At 49.4% G+C, this 18,502-nt stretch overlaps 1 protein-coding gene across 1 annotated transcript in view; it reads left to right on the top strand.

Annotated features, from left to right (window-relative positions):
- The first annotated feature begins 891 nt into the window (after nt 1-891).
- Nucleotides 892-18,502, top strand: part of SLC6A4 (solute carrier family 6 member 4) — a 33,007-nt gene continuing 15,396 nt past the window's right edge. Inside the window, exons 1-5 of the mRNA XM_027518279.1 lie at nt 892-1,136; nt 13,257-13,710; nt 16,138-16,272; nt 16,860-17,079; nt 17,998-18,136. Coding sequence (XP_027374080.1) covers nt 13,368-13,710; nt 16,138-16,272; nt 16,860-17,079; nt 17,998-18,136 — 837 coding nt within the window. The 5' untranslated portion in view covers nt 892-1,136; nt 13,257-13,367. The remainder of the gene's footprint in view (nt 1,137-13,256; nt 13,711-16,137; nt 16,273-16,859; nt 17,080-17,997; nt 18,137-18,502) is intronic.

Raw genomic sequence — 18,502 nt, 5'->3', positions numbered from 1 at the left:
GGGACATCCGGAGCAAGTACTGCATCTGTTCTTTTCAAATGTAAAAAATAATTGTACTGAAAAGATAATTTAACATTAAGTTTATTTTTAAAGTTTTTAAAATTATCAAAGTAATATATTGACATGATTCAACACAATAGGCTCCTGTTGGTTTTCTTCAGATAATTAAAATATTGTTACCAATTCACCCCCTCGCCCAACACCACAGGCACACACGTTTACCAGATCGCCACCCACACCCTCTGTTCTCATACTGCTTTCCACTGTAGCTGGTTAACAAGGTGGGAAAGTGCTTCATTCATTCATTTCTTCTGCTAGTATTTACCTTGAGCCACTAGGCTGGGCTGTATTGGAGGAACCGGGGATAGCGAGGAATTAATTCCTTCTGGTCCTTCTGGACCAGAGTTCAGCTGAGCTCTTCCTGGCTGGGTTCACGTCCCAGCGGTGAAGCCGGAGGGAGAGCCAAGGGCTAAGTCCCAGGAAGAAAAATAGGGCCGGATTCGGGATGGGGGTGAGGGGAGGTGTCCGTGGTCCAGAGTGATGGTTCTGAGTAAGTGATATCAAGCTGAAACCTACACATAAAACTTCAGGAGCTATTGGCTGGGGAGGAACTACACCTGTGGGTTGTGGAGCAGCTCCTTCCCCGCGAGCTTAAAGAGCACGAGGGGTTAGGACTTCTGGCTCCGCTCAGCCTGCTGCTTGCCCCTCCCCGCCCCAGGCTCCCTCTCTACTCAGAGCGCTGGTCCTCTAGGGGGGCGAGTGTGTGAATGTGTGTGTGCGTGTGTAGTGGGAGTGGGGGGTCCTTCACTTTCCCCCTCTCCGGTTCCCCGTCCACGCCTCCCCGCCCGCCACTCTCTGGAGCGCCCGCCCACCCAGCCCCCAGCCCTCCCCATCCCCAGGAGGAAGGCAGAGCGGCGGCAGCGGGGAAACGTAAAGTTTCTGCTGCTCAAAGTGACGCAAAAATTCTTAAAGAGCTCTTTGGCGGCGGATATCTAGAGATCAGACCATGTGAGGGGCCGAGAGTACAAATAACGGCCGCGCCAGCGCCGGAACAAGACAGCGGCGCCCGGGTGCCTCGACGGCGCGAGGGTCGCCGGCTCCGAAGCCCCGGACCAGCCTCCGCGGACTCCCGGCAGGTGGGTCCGCTTTCCTCCCGGCTTTTCAAGCCCACTTCTCTCCAGAACTTCATCCCGCGAGGCACCCCCCACTCCCGGGGGCGGGCGTGGGGGGTTTGGGCAGGGCTGGTGCGCACGGAGTCGGACCAGGGGACTCGGGCGTTCGATAACCTCAGAGCGCTCCTTCCTGCCCGGAGGCCTGGGGGGCGGCCCCAGTTGCCCAGGAAGGTCCTGAGCTTGCAGGCAAAAGTTGCTTTACTTTCAACCCAGGGCTTCTGTTTGCTCTTCGCTGACCGCCATCGCGTGCAGCGATGTGTGTGTGCAGGCATCTCCGCGGGTAGAGCCCTGCTGGACACAATGCCCAAATATCTAGAGAAATCTCCGAATGACACTTAAGTGGGACGAGTCTCCGTACGCTTGGGTGGTTTTCACTCGCAGAGCCGATGCACGCTCAGTCATTCAGAATTCATGTGAAACCCACAACTCCAGAGAGCTGTTCTACATGGTTGAAGTGTGTGCCCATCAGTTGCTTGAAAAATGTGTACGTTCTAATTTGTTTTCTCAAAGGCTCTCTGGAGCTAAAGAACACTAAGAAGCACATTTCTTTTTGCCCTGGGTCTTCTGTGTAATGATTTTTTTTTTTTTTTTTTCAGTTGGGGTTCTAAAGATTTCAGAGGGATGGGATTTCTAAGAGTCAGACCTTAAAAAGGCTTCTGTGTTAGTATTTTTATAATCAATTTTGTTCAGAAAAATGAACCAGGTTAATGGATTATTTATGAGCCTGCTAGCTCTCATCATAGTAAGAGGAGATCAAATATTTAATGTGTGTTGCCTTAACACACATTAGACATGGGGAAAATGTCTAATAAAGCGACGTTGGGATTTGTTGCTTATTGAAGTGGAGGGGGCACCGTGGGCACGTGGATGTTTGGGTTTGGGGAGTGGAGAGAAACACACAGCTTTTACTCTGTTACTCGCTTTCCCGTGAAGCCACCGGTGCTCAAAGGTTGAAGTTTTCCTGCCTGCTGACTGAGGTGGGGGTGGCTGCTTCTAGCATGGATGAGAAGGCAGGTTCTTAAGAGGTTTGTGCAAGCTGTTTGGGGCCCAGGATTTCATTTTTTTCCCCTGAACCTGAATAGGAGCAGATTGAAACTGCTTCACAATTAATCAAAAATCCCCTCAAGTGATCCATCTAGGACATTTCGGATGTGACCCCAGCACAGATATTCAAACCCATTGCTTTCAGTCTCTTTGCTTAAAAATATTTATACTAGGGGTGAATGGCGGGGTTGGGGTTTTAAGTTTCAAACTTAAAACATTGAAGTTTTAATGCAATCAACAAAACTTCAGAATGCTTCTCTGCTTTAAGCAAACTTGATTTTTTCAAATTTTATGAGCATTTTGATGATGCTTGGAGAGGCATGTCAAAGGGTCACAAATGGTTGGGGTGACTGTGGAAGGAGGTGCTTGGCTGTGAGTGTTCTCTCTTACAGCGGGCTTGCAGAAACATTCTAGATATGCCCCTCCAAAGAGAATCGCAAGTGATGCCGGACATTCAGCCAGTGAGTGACCATTCTCCTTCATACACTGCAAATGCTATCATTTGGGAGAACAAAGGCAGGGCTGCCTGAAGAAGTTTAATTTGGCCTAATGAATCAACAGGATATGTTCGTGAGTTGACTTTTTAAATAAAGATGACTGGGCGGCCAAAGGGCAAACTATACAGTCCTGTTCTGTCCGTTTAAGAAGGTACCTGAGACCTTAATTATTCCCTGTCACAGGTCAACTCCTCTGGGTCTCGAGGTTTTAGCTCTAAGCGAGGGGCGGGGGGCCCTGCATAACCGATGTCCATGTCTCCTCCAGTCCCCTCCGCTCACTCTGTGACTGTGACCCTCACTTCTCTGCTTTAAGCAAATTTGAGTTTAAATGATGGTGCAAAATGCCTGAGGGCCGGGACAGTCTGCCCGGATGTTTCCGTCAGATTAGGGTCCTCTGGGGACCCACGGCTTTCACTCTAAGGCCAAGGCTTTGCACACAGACATGCACAAGTCCTGCAGTTGAGCCTTGTCCAGCCAACAGGGGCCTGAGTTCCCTGACTCCTCGAATCCCCTTTACAACTCCTCCACCTAGTGTGTGGGGCGGGAGAAACAACACGCGCCCACCTCCCCCCACACACACCCCCGAGCTTGGTGGTGTAACACAGGACACGCTTGGGAGCCGGATCCAAGGTCTCATAAAGCGCCCTGTTCCTCTTTTCTTGGGTAAGTGATGCGGGGTCCTCTGTTGCTGTGGGGAATCCCACTTCTGGGCTTAAGCAGGCAAAGTAGAACCCTAAGGAGAGAAAACTGCCATCTTTCTAGGAAGGAAAGGTGGAAAATAGATGAAACTAGCATTTTAAAGAACTCTGGCATAAATGACTTCCCCTGGTCAGAGGGTGACCTGCTTTTCTGGGGTGGGCACAAGACCCACAGTCGGCCAGCACAGGTCCCCGCCTCCCCGCTCCACCATTTCCTGGCAGAGCTCATCAAACTGGCCTGGGCCCACATGCAGAAATGATCCGAGTCAAGTCTCAGTGGAGGAGGCGTTCCCTCCTGCCTGCTCTTTGTCAGCTGTCAGCGCTTGGGAAGATGAAGGCTTATTTACTGAACACCAGCAGCATCTCTGTAAGCCAGGTGCTTCCCACCCTGTGTCTAATGGGGTAACAAACCCAGTGGAGATAAGACCTGTGCGAAGTGGTCTGGCTGCTTTATTTTCTTCTCTTTGGCTCTGCTGGAACCTGGTAGCAGCTCCCTCGTTGCCACCCAACCCTGGACAAGGGGCACTCAGCTGTGGGTATTTAAGCCATTGTGCTCAGTTGTGTGTGACTCTTTGCCATCCCACACACTGTAGCCCGTTAGGCTCCTCTGTCCATGGGGTTTCCCGAGAAAATACTAGAGTGGGTTGCCATTTCCTACGGCAGGGGATCTTCCCGACTCAGAGGTCAAACCCAGGTCTCCTGCATTGCAGGCAGATTCTTTACCGATGAAGCCACCTGGGAAGCTTATCTTTCTCTCGAAACTGAAAGTGTTACTTGCCAGTTGTGCCACACTCTTCGCTACCCTGTGGACTGTAGCCCGCCAGGCTTTTCTGTTCATGGAATACCTCCAGGCAAGTATACTAGAGTGGCTAACCATTCCCTTCTCCAGGGGAGCTTCCCAAGTCAGGGACCGAACCCACATTGTAGGTGGATTTGTTTTTTTTTTTTTTTTTTTACCATCTGAGCCACCAGGGAAGCCCCAGCGGTGCCTGGGATAGCTGACTGTAGTATTTAAGCCATAGAATTTTCTAAAAGCCAGGACAGGATAGCTCTCCATTAACCCCCCAAACAGAGTGAGAGAGAAACCCCAGAGACATGGAGACAGGAAGGTGGTGTCCCAGGGCCAGCTTGATGGCCAGGGTCCCCAGGCACTGACATGTGGCAAGTGGCATGGGGAAGGTCTCCAGGGATCCTGAGGTCCAGGTCTTTGTGTCATTATTTGAGGTCGGAAGGGAAGAGGTGGGGGGTGTGACAAGGCCAGTGGCAGATGTGGGAGAGCTGCTTGTGTGCTTTGGGTGAACCCTGAGCTGGAGGCTGGTAGGTGGGCTCGGGGAGAGAGAGCCGGTCACTGGGCCTTTGCCTCCTTGTGTTGTGTGGTCTTTCTGGGCGTATTCAAGGAAAAAGAAAATTGTACTTTGCTAGGGAAGGAGAAGGCAATGGCACCCCACTCCAGTACTCTTGCCTGGAAAATCCCATGGATGGAGGAGCCTGGTAGGCTGCAGTCCATGGGGTTGCGAAGAGTCGGACACGATTGAGCGACTTCACTTTCACTTTTCACTTTCATGCATTGGAGGAGGAAATGGCAACCCACTCCAGTGTTCTTGCCTGGAGAATCCCAGGGACGGGGGAGCCTGGTGGGCTGCCGTCTAAGGGATTGCACAGAGTCGGACACCACTGAAGCGACTTAGCAGCAGGGAAGCTGCTGCAAGAAAATAAACATTCCTACCCCCACCCCCAAGGGATTCCCTAAAATCAGGGAAGGGCAGAGTTGGAAGGGGACTTGTTGACAATCTGCTCCAAGTCCTCCATGGCTTGTTCAAATTCGCCACAGCCCTGAGGACCTGGCCAGGCCTTAAACTTGAGTCTCCTGAACTTTTCCCTCCACTGGGTGTGTTGTGTTAACAGCTAATTGAGTTAGCTGGCTCTTTTCCTTGTTTCAGAGGAGAGGAGCTGGGGCAGGAAGGAAAGAGAGAGGCGGGGGGGGAGAGAGGGGCGAGAGGAGATTCGCTATTCCAGGCTGCGGCGAGCTTTGACTGAATGGAGGTTTCTCAGCCCGTCCCAGGGGCAGAATTCTTTTTCTCCCCTCAGTGTCTTATACTGAAAATTTTCAACTGAAAAGTTGGAGAAATGGTCCCCTGAAGCTTCACCCAGATTCACCACATTTTGCCACTTTTGTGCATGTACTTTCTAATTAGACACATGTCCAATTTTTACATATTTAACACATAATTTGATACTGTGTAAAATATAATTAATGAAATGATTATACTACATATATAATTTTGTTGTTGAACCTGTGAAAATTTGCAGACATCCAAATACTTCACCCCGAATGCCTTTTTTTAAAGATATTCAGCACTTAATTATAAAATAAGCCTTGTGTAAGATCATTTTGCCCAACTGCAGACTAATGTAAGTATTCTGAGTGCATTTTAGGTCGGCTAGGCTAAGCTATAATGGTTGGTCGCTTAGGTATATTAAATGCATTTTTTTTTCCACCCCTGAATTCTTCAGCTTGTGTTTCCTAAGCCCAAGGACATTCTCCTACATAACCAGAGCCCTGTTGTTATCACATCTAAAAAAGTTAACATTGATAAAATATTCTTATAGAATGTACAGTCCATATTCAAATTTCCTCCACCATCTCAGTGATGTCCGTTTTAGCTCAAAGCATTACTTTTTGCGACCATCAACTCCTAGGGATGAGGAACAACCTCTTGCCCTGATTTCACTGCATCTGAGAATCAGATCAATTCTGAGTCATCATGAACTGATTCTTCGTGAGTGTCCCCGAACCATGTGTGTGACATGTTGTAAAACATTTCAGAACTTGTAGGAGCACAGGCACCTTCAAGCAACATTACCCAAATCACGGACAACTTGTGGCTTGAGGGCACCCCCGTGCCCCCCTCCACCCTGCTGCCAGACCCCATCTGTCCCTTCACTCAGCTCCCCCCCGCCCCCACCCAGAGAAATGGCCCCAGTTCCCCCTTCCCGTCTTTGTCACTCACATTGTATTTAATTCCACTTCCAATCCCTTTCTCCTCCCCTCCTCTCTCCCACCAGCTGCCACAGGTAAATCCGCCCTTGTTTCATAACACCCTGTCCCTGGGGCTGGTTTTCTTTCTCTCTCCCCCTTGACTTCCTTTGTGGGTCTAATCCTGTCTGTCTCACACAAAAATAGTTTAGTAATACACCTGTCTTAAGGAAAAGGAAACTCCTGTGTTTGGAAATGCTCCCAGGTGTTTTTGAAAGCTTGATTTCTACTTATGGCATAAATCGCCTTGTAACAATAAAAGAGGATTTAGAAGGTGTAAGCGATACTCCTCATTCTGCCTAATCGAACACGTCACCTGTTCGAGTTTCCCAAGTCTCTTTCCTGGCCTTGTCCACACCAACACAGATGGCAGCCCCGGAATGAAAGCTTTCTGCAAAAAGTTGCAAGTTGTGTAGTTAAATGTAATAAAGGATCTGTGACCTCAACCTGTAAAGGCACTTCCACAGATTCTACAGACGAGTCTCTCTACCTCCTCATTCTCCTCTCCTTAAATTTAGTTTTCCTCAGGAACCAGAAAGAATGGTAAACAACTTCTAATGAGTTTGTCACCTCCCATCTCCTTACATTTTAGATGTTTTAGTATCTTTTGGTTAAACAAGGGTTTTGTAAACTAGCTTAGGAGGTTAACCACCATTTGCAACATTTCCTTCTGTGGGTTGAAAATGCACCGCAAGTTCCAAACCAGCAACTCACAAAGGAGTGTCTGGAACACAAACCTTTGATGGGCATGCCTGCTGGTACTTGTTCAAGGCCTAACAGCACAACCTGGGCTCCTCTTTATCCTGGACATGCCGCCAGTCTTTTCCATTCCAGAGTTGATTACCGTTGTTGTGGTGTGATGGTCCTTTCTCCACCCCGGAGATGCTCAGCAGATCTTCCTGATGGGTGAGGAGGGAGGAGGGGCAGACCCCCTGAGGATAGGACCCGGGAAGAAAGAGTAGAGGCTCACCTGAGCCTCACACCTGCCAGCATGGCCCGAGCCCAAGAAACCCAAAATCAACCCAGAGACCCTCTGGGCTGGGAGCGTGCACACACCTGGTCAGCAGGAATTTGAGGCCAAAATGTATAAGTCATGGCCTGGAGATGCAAAGAAACTGGACACAAAAGGATAATAAATGATGCTTGATAATCAGTGAGGAATGACAGATGAGATCATCTTGGGCTGGGATGGTGAGAGGAGGCTACATGGAGGAGGTGGATAGAAACTTAAGCCAGGCCTGGAGAACTTAGGATGATTAGAGGCAGCGAAGGGGTGGGGTTGGGGATGCACTGGGCATGCTCAGTGGCCCACCTGCCCCTAATAACCTGGGTACTTGCTAACAATGCAGCACCCACATGGATCTCTTTATTAGAATCTCTGAGCAAGTAGCCCAGGAATCTCCCGTTTACAAGTTTCCTAGTGATTCCAAGCCACCGATTGAGAAGAACAAGCAAGAACAGGTGAGGGCCCATGGAAGGGGATGGAGTCCATAGCTTCTGGCTCAGGGGGCCCACCTGTGCTGCGGGCAACGAATCACTAAACCTTGTGGGCTCCAGCTTCCTTCCCTGGGGTGAGAAGTAGAACAGCAGAATGGGTTGTGTACGTGTGATGGCAGAGTGGTCATCAACTCACTGTCATGCATTGGTGCTTTCCATGCACTAGACACTGAGCTAAGCATTTGTCATACTTTTATTGAAGTCCCACAACAGCCTTCAGGGAGCAGGAACTTTAATGGTCTGTTTTCACACATGAGCAAAGGGAAGGTCAGAGAGGTTAAGTAACCTGCCCAACGTCACACAGCCAGTCAATGATAGGTCTGGGATTCCGGTGCAGATCTATGCGACAGGAGAGCCCTGAGTTGTGGACACACAGACTGTTAAGTGACACCCCAGGAAGGTGGTTAGTCTAGCTTTCCTGTTCATGTTTACTACAGGAAGGCTATTTCTCCCTATCCATGCCAGATCCATTTCTTTTTTATTAAACAATTAATTATACTTTTGCCCAGCCTCTGGAGTGATCTTAACCCCAGCACAAATGGCTAATCCTCTCAGTTTTACCCTCTGTGTGGAGGGAAGCTTGAAGCTATCCTTCCCCAAGGAAAGTTCTGGATGGAGACCCTTTTTCCTTTCTCATGGTATCTGGCCGAGATGGCCCTGAGGATTGTAGCCTGTTTAGTTCCTCTCCAAAAAATTAAACTGTCTCTTACAAGGCACTCTTTGGGTAAGGAGATGACTGTGATAGTCATTTCTATCCCTAACATCCAAAAAACAAGATTTTCTCCACTCGGTCCGTTCAGATCATGAAGTCTTTCTATGTTGTTTGAAAGGCGAGCAGGAGTCCCGGTGGCTTACGCCCTAAGACACCACACCCCTCAGAGAACTCAGCAGTCTCTTCAACAGATACAACAACAAACCTTCATTTTGCACTGTGGAGACATGGACTGGAAGCAGCAAAAATCCAGGGTCCCGTGACAGAAGCAGTGTGTGCAATAGCAGCAAAAGGAGGACCATTAAAACCCAAGGACAATTCGAAGCTAAAGACGCAAGGTATCTGAACACGCTGCATCCGGTCAGCAGAGACCTCGGTTTACAGCAGGTCGGCGGCAGCACTTGCGAGCAGCAGCGGCCTCTCCCTTGATCCGCATGCTGATCAGATTCTGGCCTGCTACCATGGACTCCTTGAAGGCAGGACCAGGCCTGCCTTGTCTGCAAGAGCCTTAGGTATAGTAGGCGGGCAGTATGTGTCTACTGAATTAGGCCCAATCCGTGGCAGCGGGCCAGGCTCAGTGTTGACTGAACATATACAGGCATATATGTTTGCTGTGTTTAGTAAACATATATGTTTAGTGTTTGTTATAGGCACAGTATAACCCTATACCGTGTTACAGGGCTCTGCAACTTTTATCATCCTTGGTGTTGTGGGAACTTTAGACTCCCTCTGAATAGAGAGTACAAATTGCCACTTGGCTCTATAACCTATAATTAATCTTATCTCAGCAGTAAATCCATAATTCTGGTTTTGGTGGGGGGTAGGGAGGTGTTTTCATGTATTTGTTTTTTTTTTTTGGAAAATGAAAGTGAGTGTCCCAAGAGATGAACTCACTTTGATCTGGACATGTGACGTCAAAGTACAAAATTTCTGTAGTGTTTCTGCTTAGAATGTGCTGAGGGGGGTCAAACAGACAAGTAGAGTCATGGGCATCTCCAGAGGGCTGGGTGGTTTCATGACTCATCCATAATTATCTGCTTGTTCAGTTACTGGTTCCCCGGGCTACAGAGACCGAGCTTGTGGAAAAAGGAATGGAGATGTGATCGGGAGAAGTTGAAATGGAAACAGTTCTTTGTACTAGGGGCGGGGAGGTGGGGTGAGTACGCCCACCCCCTGGGCTGGGAGGAAGCACGGCTGTAAACAGACAGTCTTGGCATCCTGTCACCAGCACCCCTGTGTGGCCCCTTGTGTGCAGAGTCGCGGGGCGGCAGTACGTCCTGGGCGTCAGGCCGTGGTCCCACCGTGGAGCTGGGTGACCCACCCTCAGCCCATCACCTGCTCAGCCTGGGAAAACGGCACGTATCCCAGATGCACACGCAGGCTTCTGGGGCTGTTTCTGGCCACAGGGAATCTCATGTCTCCAGGAGAAGGTCACAGCTGTAACAGTGACCTCCTTTGCAGTCTCTCTACCCAGCAGGATAAAAATACCTTTAAAAAAAAGAAAAGAAAAGAAAGCTTTCAAGAGAGCGTTCTTAGAAACCAACCTTCTTAACATCTCTTCCTTCTATATTCCTGGGCTGGCTCACTCTCAACTACTGCTATCTGCTGGTCTCAGGGGGAGAAGCTGGTCAGTGCTCCGCAGAACCAGGGAAGTGGGAAAGGAGTCTGGTTCCACAGGCAGCATCCTGTATGTAGAAAGGGGCCCAGGTCCCGCCACCTGTCTGCTCCTGGCTGACAGATTAGTCCCTGGGAGGGGGTTCCTTCTGAAAGGTAGAGGAGTGAGTTGAAGAAAAGGAGACGAGCATCTCCTTCCTGTTTGGTGGCTTCGTGTGGCTGAGCTTATCTTCTTGCACCTCAGGGTCTTTGATTGGGGTGGGAGAACCCCGGAAAGCAGAGCTGGATAGAGAGACACCACCCTCAGGGGAGAGGCAACCTCAAGTCATGACTGGGCTAAAGCACCCTCTGAATAGGTTTTCTTATGTGGGCCATTTCAGCTGTTGATAAAACTTTTTTTTTTTTTTTAATGCTGAGGGATATTTCAGGAAAATAAGACATTGTAATGCACAGCAACAATAGTCTGGTGTATTTCTCTTTTAGGAGTTGCTCATAACAGTTGCCAAGAAATTGGGATCCTTAGGGGCTGAACCCTAGAGGACCCTGAAGAACATACATTGCCACTGTCTCCCCACAGAGTTCACCAGCCCACGCACATTCTCCAGCTTCTTGCAGAGTGCCCCAAGGGAGGAAGCAAATAAAGTCTAGAACAACACAGGACTCCTGCAGCAGGGGGGTGACAGAACCACTGGCTGGCTAAACGGTTATTCCCCCGCTAACGTGTCCTTCCCAGACAGGTGGTTTTCCTCCTAGAGAGCGTGGTAGACGTGCTGGAGGAAGGTTGGGTGATGATCTTTGAGCTTCAATTTTAAATGAGAGGAAAGTTGCAGCATTAAAGGTTGGGAAACATCCCTACAGAAAATTTGGGGCAAAATTTTGAAGATGGAGAAAGGAAGACCTGGGTCACTGGCAAGATCTGTCAGCTGGCTGCCATCTGACCATCCGCACCTGGTAAAGCTCTTTATCTCTGCCATCTGGTCTGTAGGTTCTTCAGTTTAATGTAGAAAACATGTCATTTAGAGGCCAGAGGCAAGTACAAAAGCCTTCTCCAAACAACACAACCAGAGACTGCCAAGTTCAGGTTTAACTGTGTATTTAAATATATTGATACCTCATCATCTCTCTCCAAAAAAAAAAAAAAATTAAAAATCCCTTAGCCTGGTGAATGCTTCCTCATGGTGGATGAGAGGATGTGTTCTTATTTTAGAAGTCCATCAAGTCTAGTTGAGGTCCTGGGGAAGGTGGGGTGGGTGGGATGATGGGGAAGGCTGGACAGAGGCATCAAGGTAAGCAGAATGGATTTTTATCTAGATCACTCTTTGTCAGAAATTCATTTCCTTCTCTAGGTCACGTTTGCCTCCTTGAGCTGAGGATAGAGTTGGGGGTGGGAGCCAGTTAGATCGAGTAGAGCCCAGGACACCTACCTCACACTTCCTATACACACACACCCTCGCTATATAGAGCTGGTTTCTCTCTCGTTGCTCTAATATTTTTGGATCAATCAATCAATGCCTTTAAATTTTTTGTTTTCTACTTTACAGAAAGAAACTACACAGTCAGCAAGGAACTCTAGTTACTTGCATCCCGTTTTCATTTCTAATCCTTACCAATATTTATGTGCGTAGGCATCAGTGTGAAGCAACTACTCTGTGTTCTAATTTTTCACTTACTACGTGTTTGTCTCTACATGTCCACATGTAGGTAGTTATAGTCAGTGAAAGCCCCACCAGGGTAAGAGACATTCACTGCCATTTTTACAAAGTCCCAGTTCCTAGTCAACCTCTGACTGTTGAATTTAGAAGATTCATGTCAGACCTTTGCAGTTACAAACAGCAGTAGCAGTCATCCCTAGATACCTTTTCCTAGAAAGGTATAATGTGATTTGAATTAAGCCGAAACATGTGTCAACTGCAAACTGTTTCAGAGTTTGAAAAGTTCAAGTCCAGAAGGTCAAAGTCAGCTGGAAGGTCCTGGCTCCTTACTACTTTATATCTGGTATAGGCTTGAAGTCCAAAAGGGCTCAGATTTCTACCCCATGTAGAAATCTCAGGGAGCTGAGCTGACTTCCCTGCACCCTGGCCCACGGCAGTGACATAAAGGCGTAGCAGCCCCGAGGCACGTAGGGACGGACACCAGCCACTTTGGCATCCGTAACCTCCGCGCTCCTCTCTCTGGCTCTTCTGGCGTGAATGAGAGGTGACCCTGCCTGCCCACTGTCACAAAATAACAAGTGGCTTAGCCCCAAGAGTTGCTGGGCGTGGCAAGAAGAATAAATGGTGAGCACCAGTGCCATTTAAGGCTCAGCCAGACTTGCAGAGGCAGATGGGAGTGCAGAAAGGGGAGGTACAGGTGGACTGCACACAGCTAGAGGCAGCTCAGACCTGCCCAGGGGTGTCCGCGAGCTGGGCTCCTGCAAGAGTGAAAAAGTCTGCACTGAAGGAGCTAGGGGCGCCTAACAAAGGTGGCCTTTTCACCTCTCTCCTACGCTCCAAATCACACCTGTAGTTGGTATGAAATATACTTTCGAGTGTTCAATTTAAATGATGGAGAGGACTATCCTATTTGCTGCCAGAAACTGCTTCTTTGTTACTTTTTTCCCAGCATAGCATCCAAGACAAAGTAAGTGTTCTGTGAAGCTTTGTGGGACCTTTGTTCTTCTGAGTCCCCGGTAAACTCCAGGGTGGGGTTCCAGTCCCTCAGCTGAAGTCAATACTTTGTTCTTAATGGAGCCTATGAAAAACCTGGGTTATTTGCTATCTATTTTCGATTGCCTGTTTTTTTTTTTCTTTTAAAACTACTCGGTTGTGATTTGATACCTAGCATGGGTTGAAAAATGTTGATTTTATTGACTCTTATGTAGCAAATAGGATATCTCTCGTTTAACAGATGGCTTTGTGATCCCATTACCTGATGTAGTTCAAGATGTATGATGAGTTACCAAAGACAAGTAAAACACCCAATTCTGTTCTTTTGCCTTTCCAACAGCACTCTCAGTCCCACTGATACAAAGTTCTGAGGAGATCCACAGATCTGAGCACCAAGAATTCAGGTCGGTCCTTGGCCCATGGGTGTCAGCATCACCTCCTAGCCAGCAGGATGGAGACCACCCCCTTAAATTCCCAGAAGGAGCTATCAGCGTATAAGGATGGAGAAGATTGTCAGGAAAATGGGGTTCTACAGAAGGGTGTCCCCGCCCCTGGGGATAAGGCAGAGTCCGGCCAGATCTCCAACGGGTACTCAGCGGTTCCGAACCCTGGCGCAGGAGACGACACTCAGCACTCCATCCCGGCTGCCACCACCGCCCTAGTGGCTGAGGTTCATCCAGCAGAGCGGGAGACCTGGGCCAAGAAGGTGGATTTCCTCCTCTCTGTCATTGGCTATGCTGTGGACCTGGGCAACGTCTGGCGCTTTCCCTACATTTGTTACCAGAATGGAGGGGGTCAGTATCATGGGCAGTGGGCAGAGGCTCTGACCCAGGGGTCGTCTGTAGGTCCTCTTGGGAGGCCAGAAGATAGATCATGTCTTTCCTACCTTGTTTAACTGATATGAGTCTGGGAACGTGGTTGCTTAGACTTTCAAGCTAGTCTGCGTGGGCCTGTGTGTGTGCTAAGTCGCTTCAGTTGTGTCCAACTCTTTGCGACCCCATGGACTGGAGCCAACCAGGCTCCTCTGTGTGTGGGATTCTCCAGGCAAGAATGCTGGAGTGGGTTGCCATGCCCTCCTCCAGGGGATCTTCCCAACTCAGGGATCGAACCCACATCTCTTGGTGTCTCCTGCACTGGCATTGGTGGATTCTTTATCACTAGTGCCACCTGGGAAGCCCCCAAGCTAGTCTAAGAGAAAACAAATCTCCACTAAACCAAAACTGTAAATTTAGGCATGTCTGTGGCTCCCTGGGTCATGAAGTTGAATGAAAGCTCCCCTGAAGCTCACCTCACCAGACTTTCAGCGTCGTTAGCACTCCATCTGTGGAGGAGCTCCTCCTCTCGTCCCTGCCTTACACAAGCCCTGCTCTTGACCAAGGAGACGCGAGGGAATGAGCACCAGTACTATGCTGAGTTCTTTCGTTCCTGCTGACTGGTTTTGCTCACAAGGGTCAAGAGCTGTTGGATCTGTGAAAGAAGTTGGGAAGTAGCTCCAGGGTCCCAGACCCTCCTGGACCTTTGGACCTGTGTGAGCTCAGGGCAACAGCTCAGGTCCAGAGTCTAAAGTCACAGTCTGGGTGAGATCTGTAGCTGAACCCAGCCACATTAATGCCAAACCCAACCCATATATGGACATGCCTTATATCTCCTCCAAGAGTGTTAGATTTTTCAGGAAAGATGACTTCTTGTTCCTCCTTCTATCCCTAATGCCTCCAGAGCAGTTTATTTATAGATTATCAAAACTAGTAGCTGACTGTAGGCATGGACATGGGAGCCCCAGAGCAGAGCAGGGTAGAGGAATGAGTAGGGGTGGGGCCTCTGTTTTGACAGTGGGCTTGCTGTAGGAACAGGAAAAGGACCAGAAATGGGAATCAGATCAGTCAGTATTTGACGTGGGCTCTGCTAACAGATTTAGGAGGGCAGTTAAAATGAGGTTTGAGGGGTAGTTCTTTTGGGTCCCCTCATTTCCTCCATGACCAGACAGAGTTGCCTGGATTTGCTGCATCTTTTAAGGACCTGGGTCCATTACCTGCAATGGCCATTCCAGTGTGAGGGCCACGGGGTGCTTTGGGAAGCCCAGTCCTCCCAGCCTGGGAAGAGTGGAAGTTGGAATCATCTTATCTCCAGCTTGGGAGGACTCACCTTTAGCCTGAGGATTATATAAGGGGCTGGGTCACCCTTGATGTTTCCCCTACACTCATTCCCTATGTGAAACCAGTCAAGCAAACCCTCTGGACAGATGCCACCATGAGAACACAATGCGGTTCTTGTTCTCAGGCCAGGTTTACCCAGCGTGACTGTAAGTTAGGTGAGACCTTTCTGAGTTGCACAGATTTCAGGTTTCTAGGTTCAGAGTACTTCATTGGAGGGAAGGTTCTCAGGGAAAATCACAGGCAGCCCACCCTTTGGGCTGAAACTCAGGCTGCAGGTGAGCAGTGTGGTGTTTCCAGGTCTCGTGTCAGCCATGAGCACCGCAGACACCAGCATCTCCAGTGAGGCGCAGTTCTGCTCCTTTCCATTCTGTCGTGAACTACCTGCCTGTTCCAGCCACACCCACAAATCTGGCTCAGGAGGGAGCATTCTGGCTCTGTGGAATGATGGAAATATAACCAAATATTAATAATCAAGTGTCTGGAGCCAGGATACAGATGAACAAAGAGAGTAATTCAGTGACCATAGACTATGACAGCTATTGTACAGTTTGTCACAGGAAATCTGTTCCAGGGTCCCAAGCACTGGTCCATGTACTGGCTGCATCAGAATCACTTGGGGAGCTTAAAGATCTGTTACACCCATATCTGAAGCTTTTGCTGCAGGAGGTCAGGGTGGGTGTGCGCTTTTAAGCTTACCTGTGAGTCTGATGTGTGGGCTGGGTTTGGGAACCTCAGTTCTCAACCCTCCTCTTCTGGTAGAGGAAATAGGGGCCCAGAGAAGGGTCCTTCCGACAGTTAGCCGTGGAGCTGGTCCCAGTGCCTGTTGTGTTGACTCCTAGACCCAGCTTCCTTCCCACGTACTCTCTGCCACCACCCAAACCTCACTTCTCTGTGGAGCTCTGTCCATGACTTCCGGCAGTGCCCTGAGACAGGGGAGCAGTGTGCGGGCCTCTCAGGACAGGGTGGCTTCACAGCTCTGGAGCATCAGATGTCTCTGCGTATCCAGGTCATCTGGGCTGTCCTGGACACCTGTGGGCAGGGAGTGAAACTGTCTTTCCTCTGCCTCAGGGGCGTTCCTCCTTCCCTACACTATCATGGCCATTTTTGGGGGGATCCCGCTCTTCTACATGGAGCTCGCACTGGGGCAGTACCACCGAAATGGATGCATTTCGATATGGACAAAAATCTGCCCAATTTTCAAAGGTAAGAGAAAGGCTTGGGTGGTTGGGTGGGTGAGTGGGTCCATCAAGGAAGTGACGATTTCCATCACTGGGTGGGAGCTGGGGACCTCCTGGAATCAGTTAGACCTCAGGTATCCCTAGGAGATAACCTGAGTAATTAAGGTTTTGACTGCTTAATATGTATGAGACTGCTAAAGCAAAATAGAATAATTGGCAACTAAACTAAAAAGTAAACTAAGCCTCGATGGTAGGTGACTTTGGGGGAGAAGGGACGCATGTGTATGTGTGGTTAAGTCCCTTTGCTCGCTAAGTCCCTTTGCTGTCCACCTTAAGCTGTCACATTGTTTATCGGCTGTATTATAAAAAGTTTAAAAAGTAATTTCAATTTAAAAAGTAAATAGAAAAAGAAACATTAATAGCACACATACACATTTTCTATAACGTGTGATCTTGTAAATACAAGTTAGGAATTTACCACAAGGCCACTTTGCCACCGTGTCCCAGTGTTTGGGGGATGAAATGAACGGCAGCACCGCCTTTGCCACGCCCAGGCTGCCGTGCCTCGCTCCAGCTGCCCTTGAACCTGGCCCCCCTTGCCCTCTCGCGCAGGGATAGGTTGCGCCATCTGCCTCATCGCCTTCTACATCGCTTCCTACTACAACACCATCATAGCCTGGGCCCTCTACTACCTCATCTCCTCCTTCACGGAGCAGCTGCCCTGGACCAGCTGCGAGAACTCCTGGAACACTGGCAACTGCACCAACTACTTCTCCGAGGATAACATCACCTGGACGCTCCACTCAACGTCCCCTGCAGAAGAATTTTACACGTAAGTGCATGTAAGTGAGGGGGTGGCCTGTTAGGGGCAGGCCACACCCCTGGGCCTTGGCTTCTTGGGAGGCCAGTGGGGGCCAGGGACCCTTCACCTCTTGGCTGATGGTTTTTTAATTGGAGGAAAACTGCTCCGCAGTGTTGTCGGTTTCTGCTGTACAAGAACGCAAACCAGCCATAATTATACATATACCACCTCCCTCTTGAGCCTCCCTCCCCTCCCTACTGATGGATTTCGGAGAGAAGCTGGCAGGGAAGGCGAGTAAATGTGGGTGAGGGGGTTGGGAGAGACTACCTTGAGTATTCCACAGTCTCGGCCTCTGTGTTGTACCCCTTTTCTGTTGTGCCCAGGCTGGTCCCTACCTTCACCTTCCAAAATTATTCCCCCGCATCAAAACTGCCCTCCCTGGGCCTTCCTCTCAGCCAGCTGTCATGGAAGCAAAACCTCCCATGACCTCAGTAGTTTGAAGCTACTCAAGAGTTTCTGGTTTCATATGTTCACATGGATCTACCCTTTGGAAGAAGATGCCTGGAGTAGGGAGTTTGCTTTAGTGCTGGAATTTCAGGCAACGGCAGCCCAAAGGGTGGGGGAGGGGTCCCCTGCCACACGTACAAATCCTCATGCACTGATAAGCCAGCCGTGTTAGTCACTGGCTGGGTCCCTGCCCAGGAGGGAGACCTGATGTCTGCCTTTGGGCCGAGTGCTCTTCCCAGGGTCGGTTGGCTTGAGTGCCCTATTCTCTTCTTCAGGATGGCCAGAGCCCCTCCCAGCTCTCCCCAAAGCTTGGTGGCCACTTGGTCCTTGCGGTGCGGTTTCCGTCTTTTCTCTTGGCCACCACCTAGAGGTGTCACACACAGTGTGTGTACTCAGGTCACGGCTCAGACCCCATCACAGGCCCTCCTTTCTCTCATTCAGGCGGCACGTCCTGCAGATCCACCGGTCGAAGGGGCTCCAGGACCTGGGGGGCCTCAGTTGGCAGCTTGTCCTGTGCATCATGTTCATCTTCACTGTTATCTACTTTAGCATCTGGAAAGGCGTCAAAACATCTGGCAAGGTGAGGAGGACTCTGGCTGCAGATCCAGAGTCTGCCCAGGGGCCCTGGAGGATCTCAAACTCAGAACTCAGTAGTCTGGACAGCCACAGACAGGGGGACGTGGTTCCCTTTACACCGAACCCATTCGGTGATTCTCAATTTCTCTTCAACCAAATCTTTTAGAAACTTCTAGAAATGGGTCAATCCCAAGAACTATTATATGATTTTTTTTATTCCTTTACTCCACTGGTAGTATCATGACTCATAGTAGCTGCAATGCACTGGTCGCGTTACTGTCTCCTGCTGGGTGTTGTCCCTGCTTTACAGATGGGAAGTGGGTTTAGAGGCGGTACCCGCAAACGGGATCAGATCCCTGTCTGAGTCTAA

The sequence above is a fragment of the Bos indicus x Bos taurus genome, chromosome 19, assembly GCF_003369695.1.
Source record: "Bos indicus x Bos taurus breed Angus x Brahman F1 hybrid chromosome 19, Bos_hybrid_MaternalHap_v2.0, whole genome shotgun sequence".
In the NCBI taxonomy this organism is placed as follows: Eukaryota; Metazoa; Chordata; class Mammalia; order Artiodactyla; family Bovidae; genus Bos; species Bos indicus x Bos taurus.
Note: the sequence above shows the minus strand (reverse complement) of the source record. Positions and strands in the feature narration are given on the sequence as shown.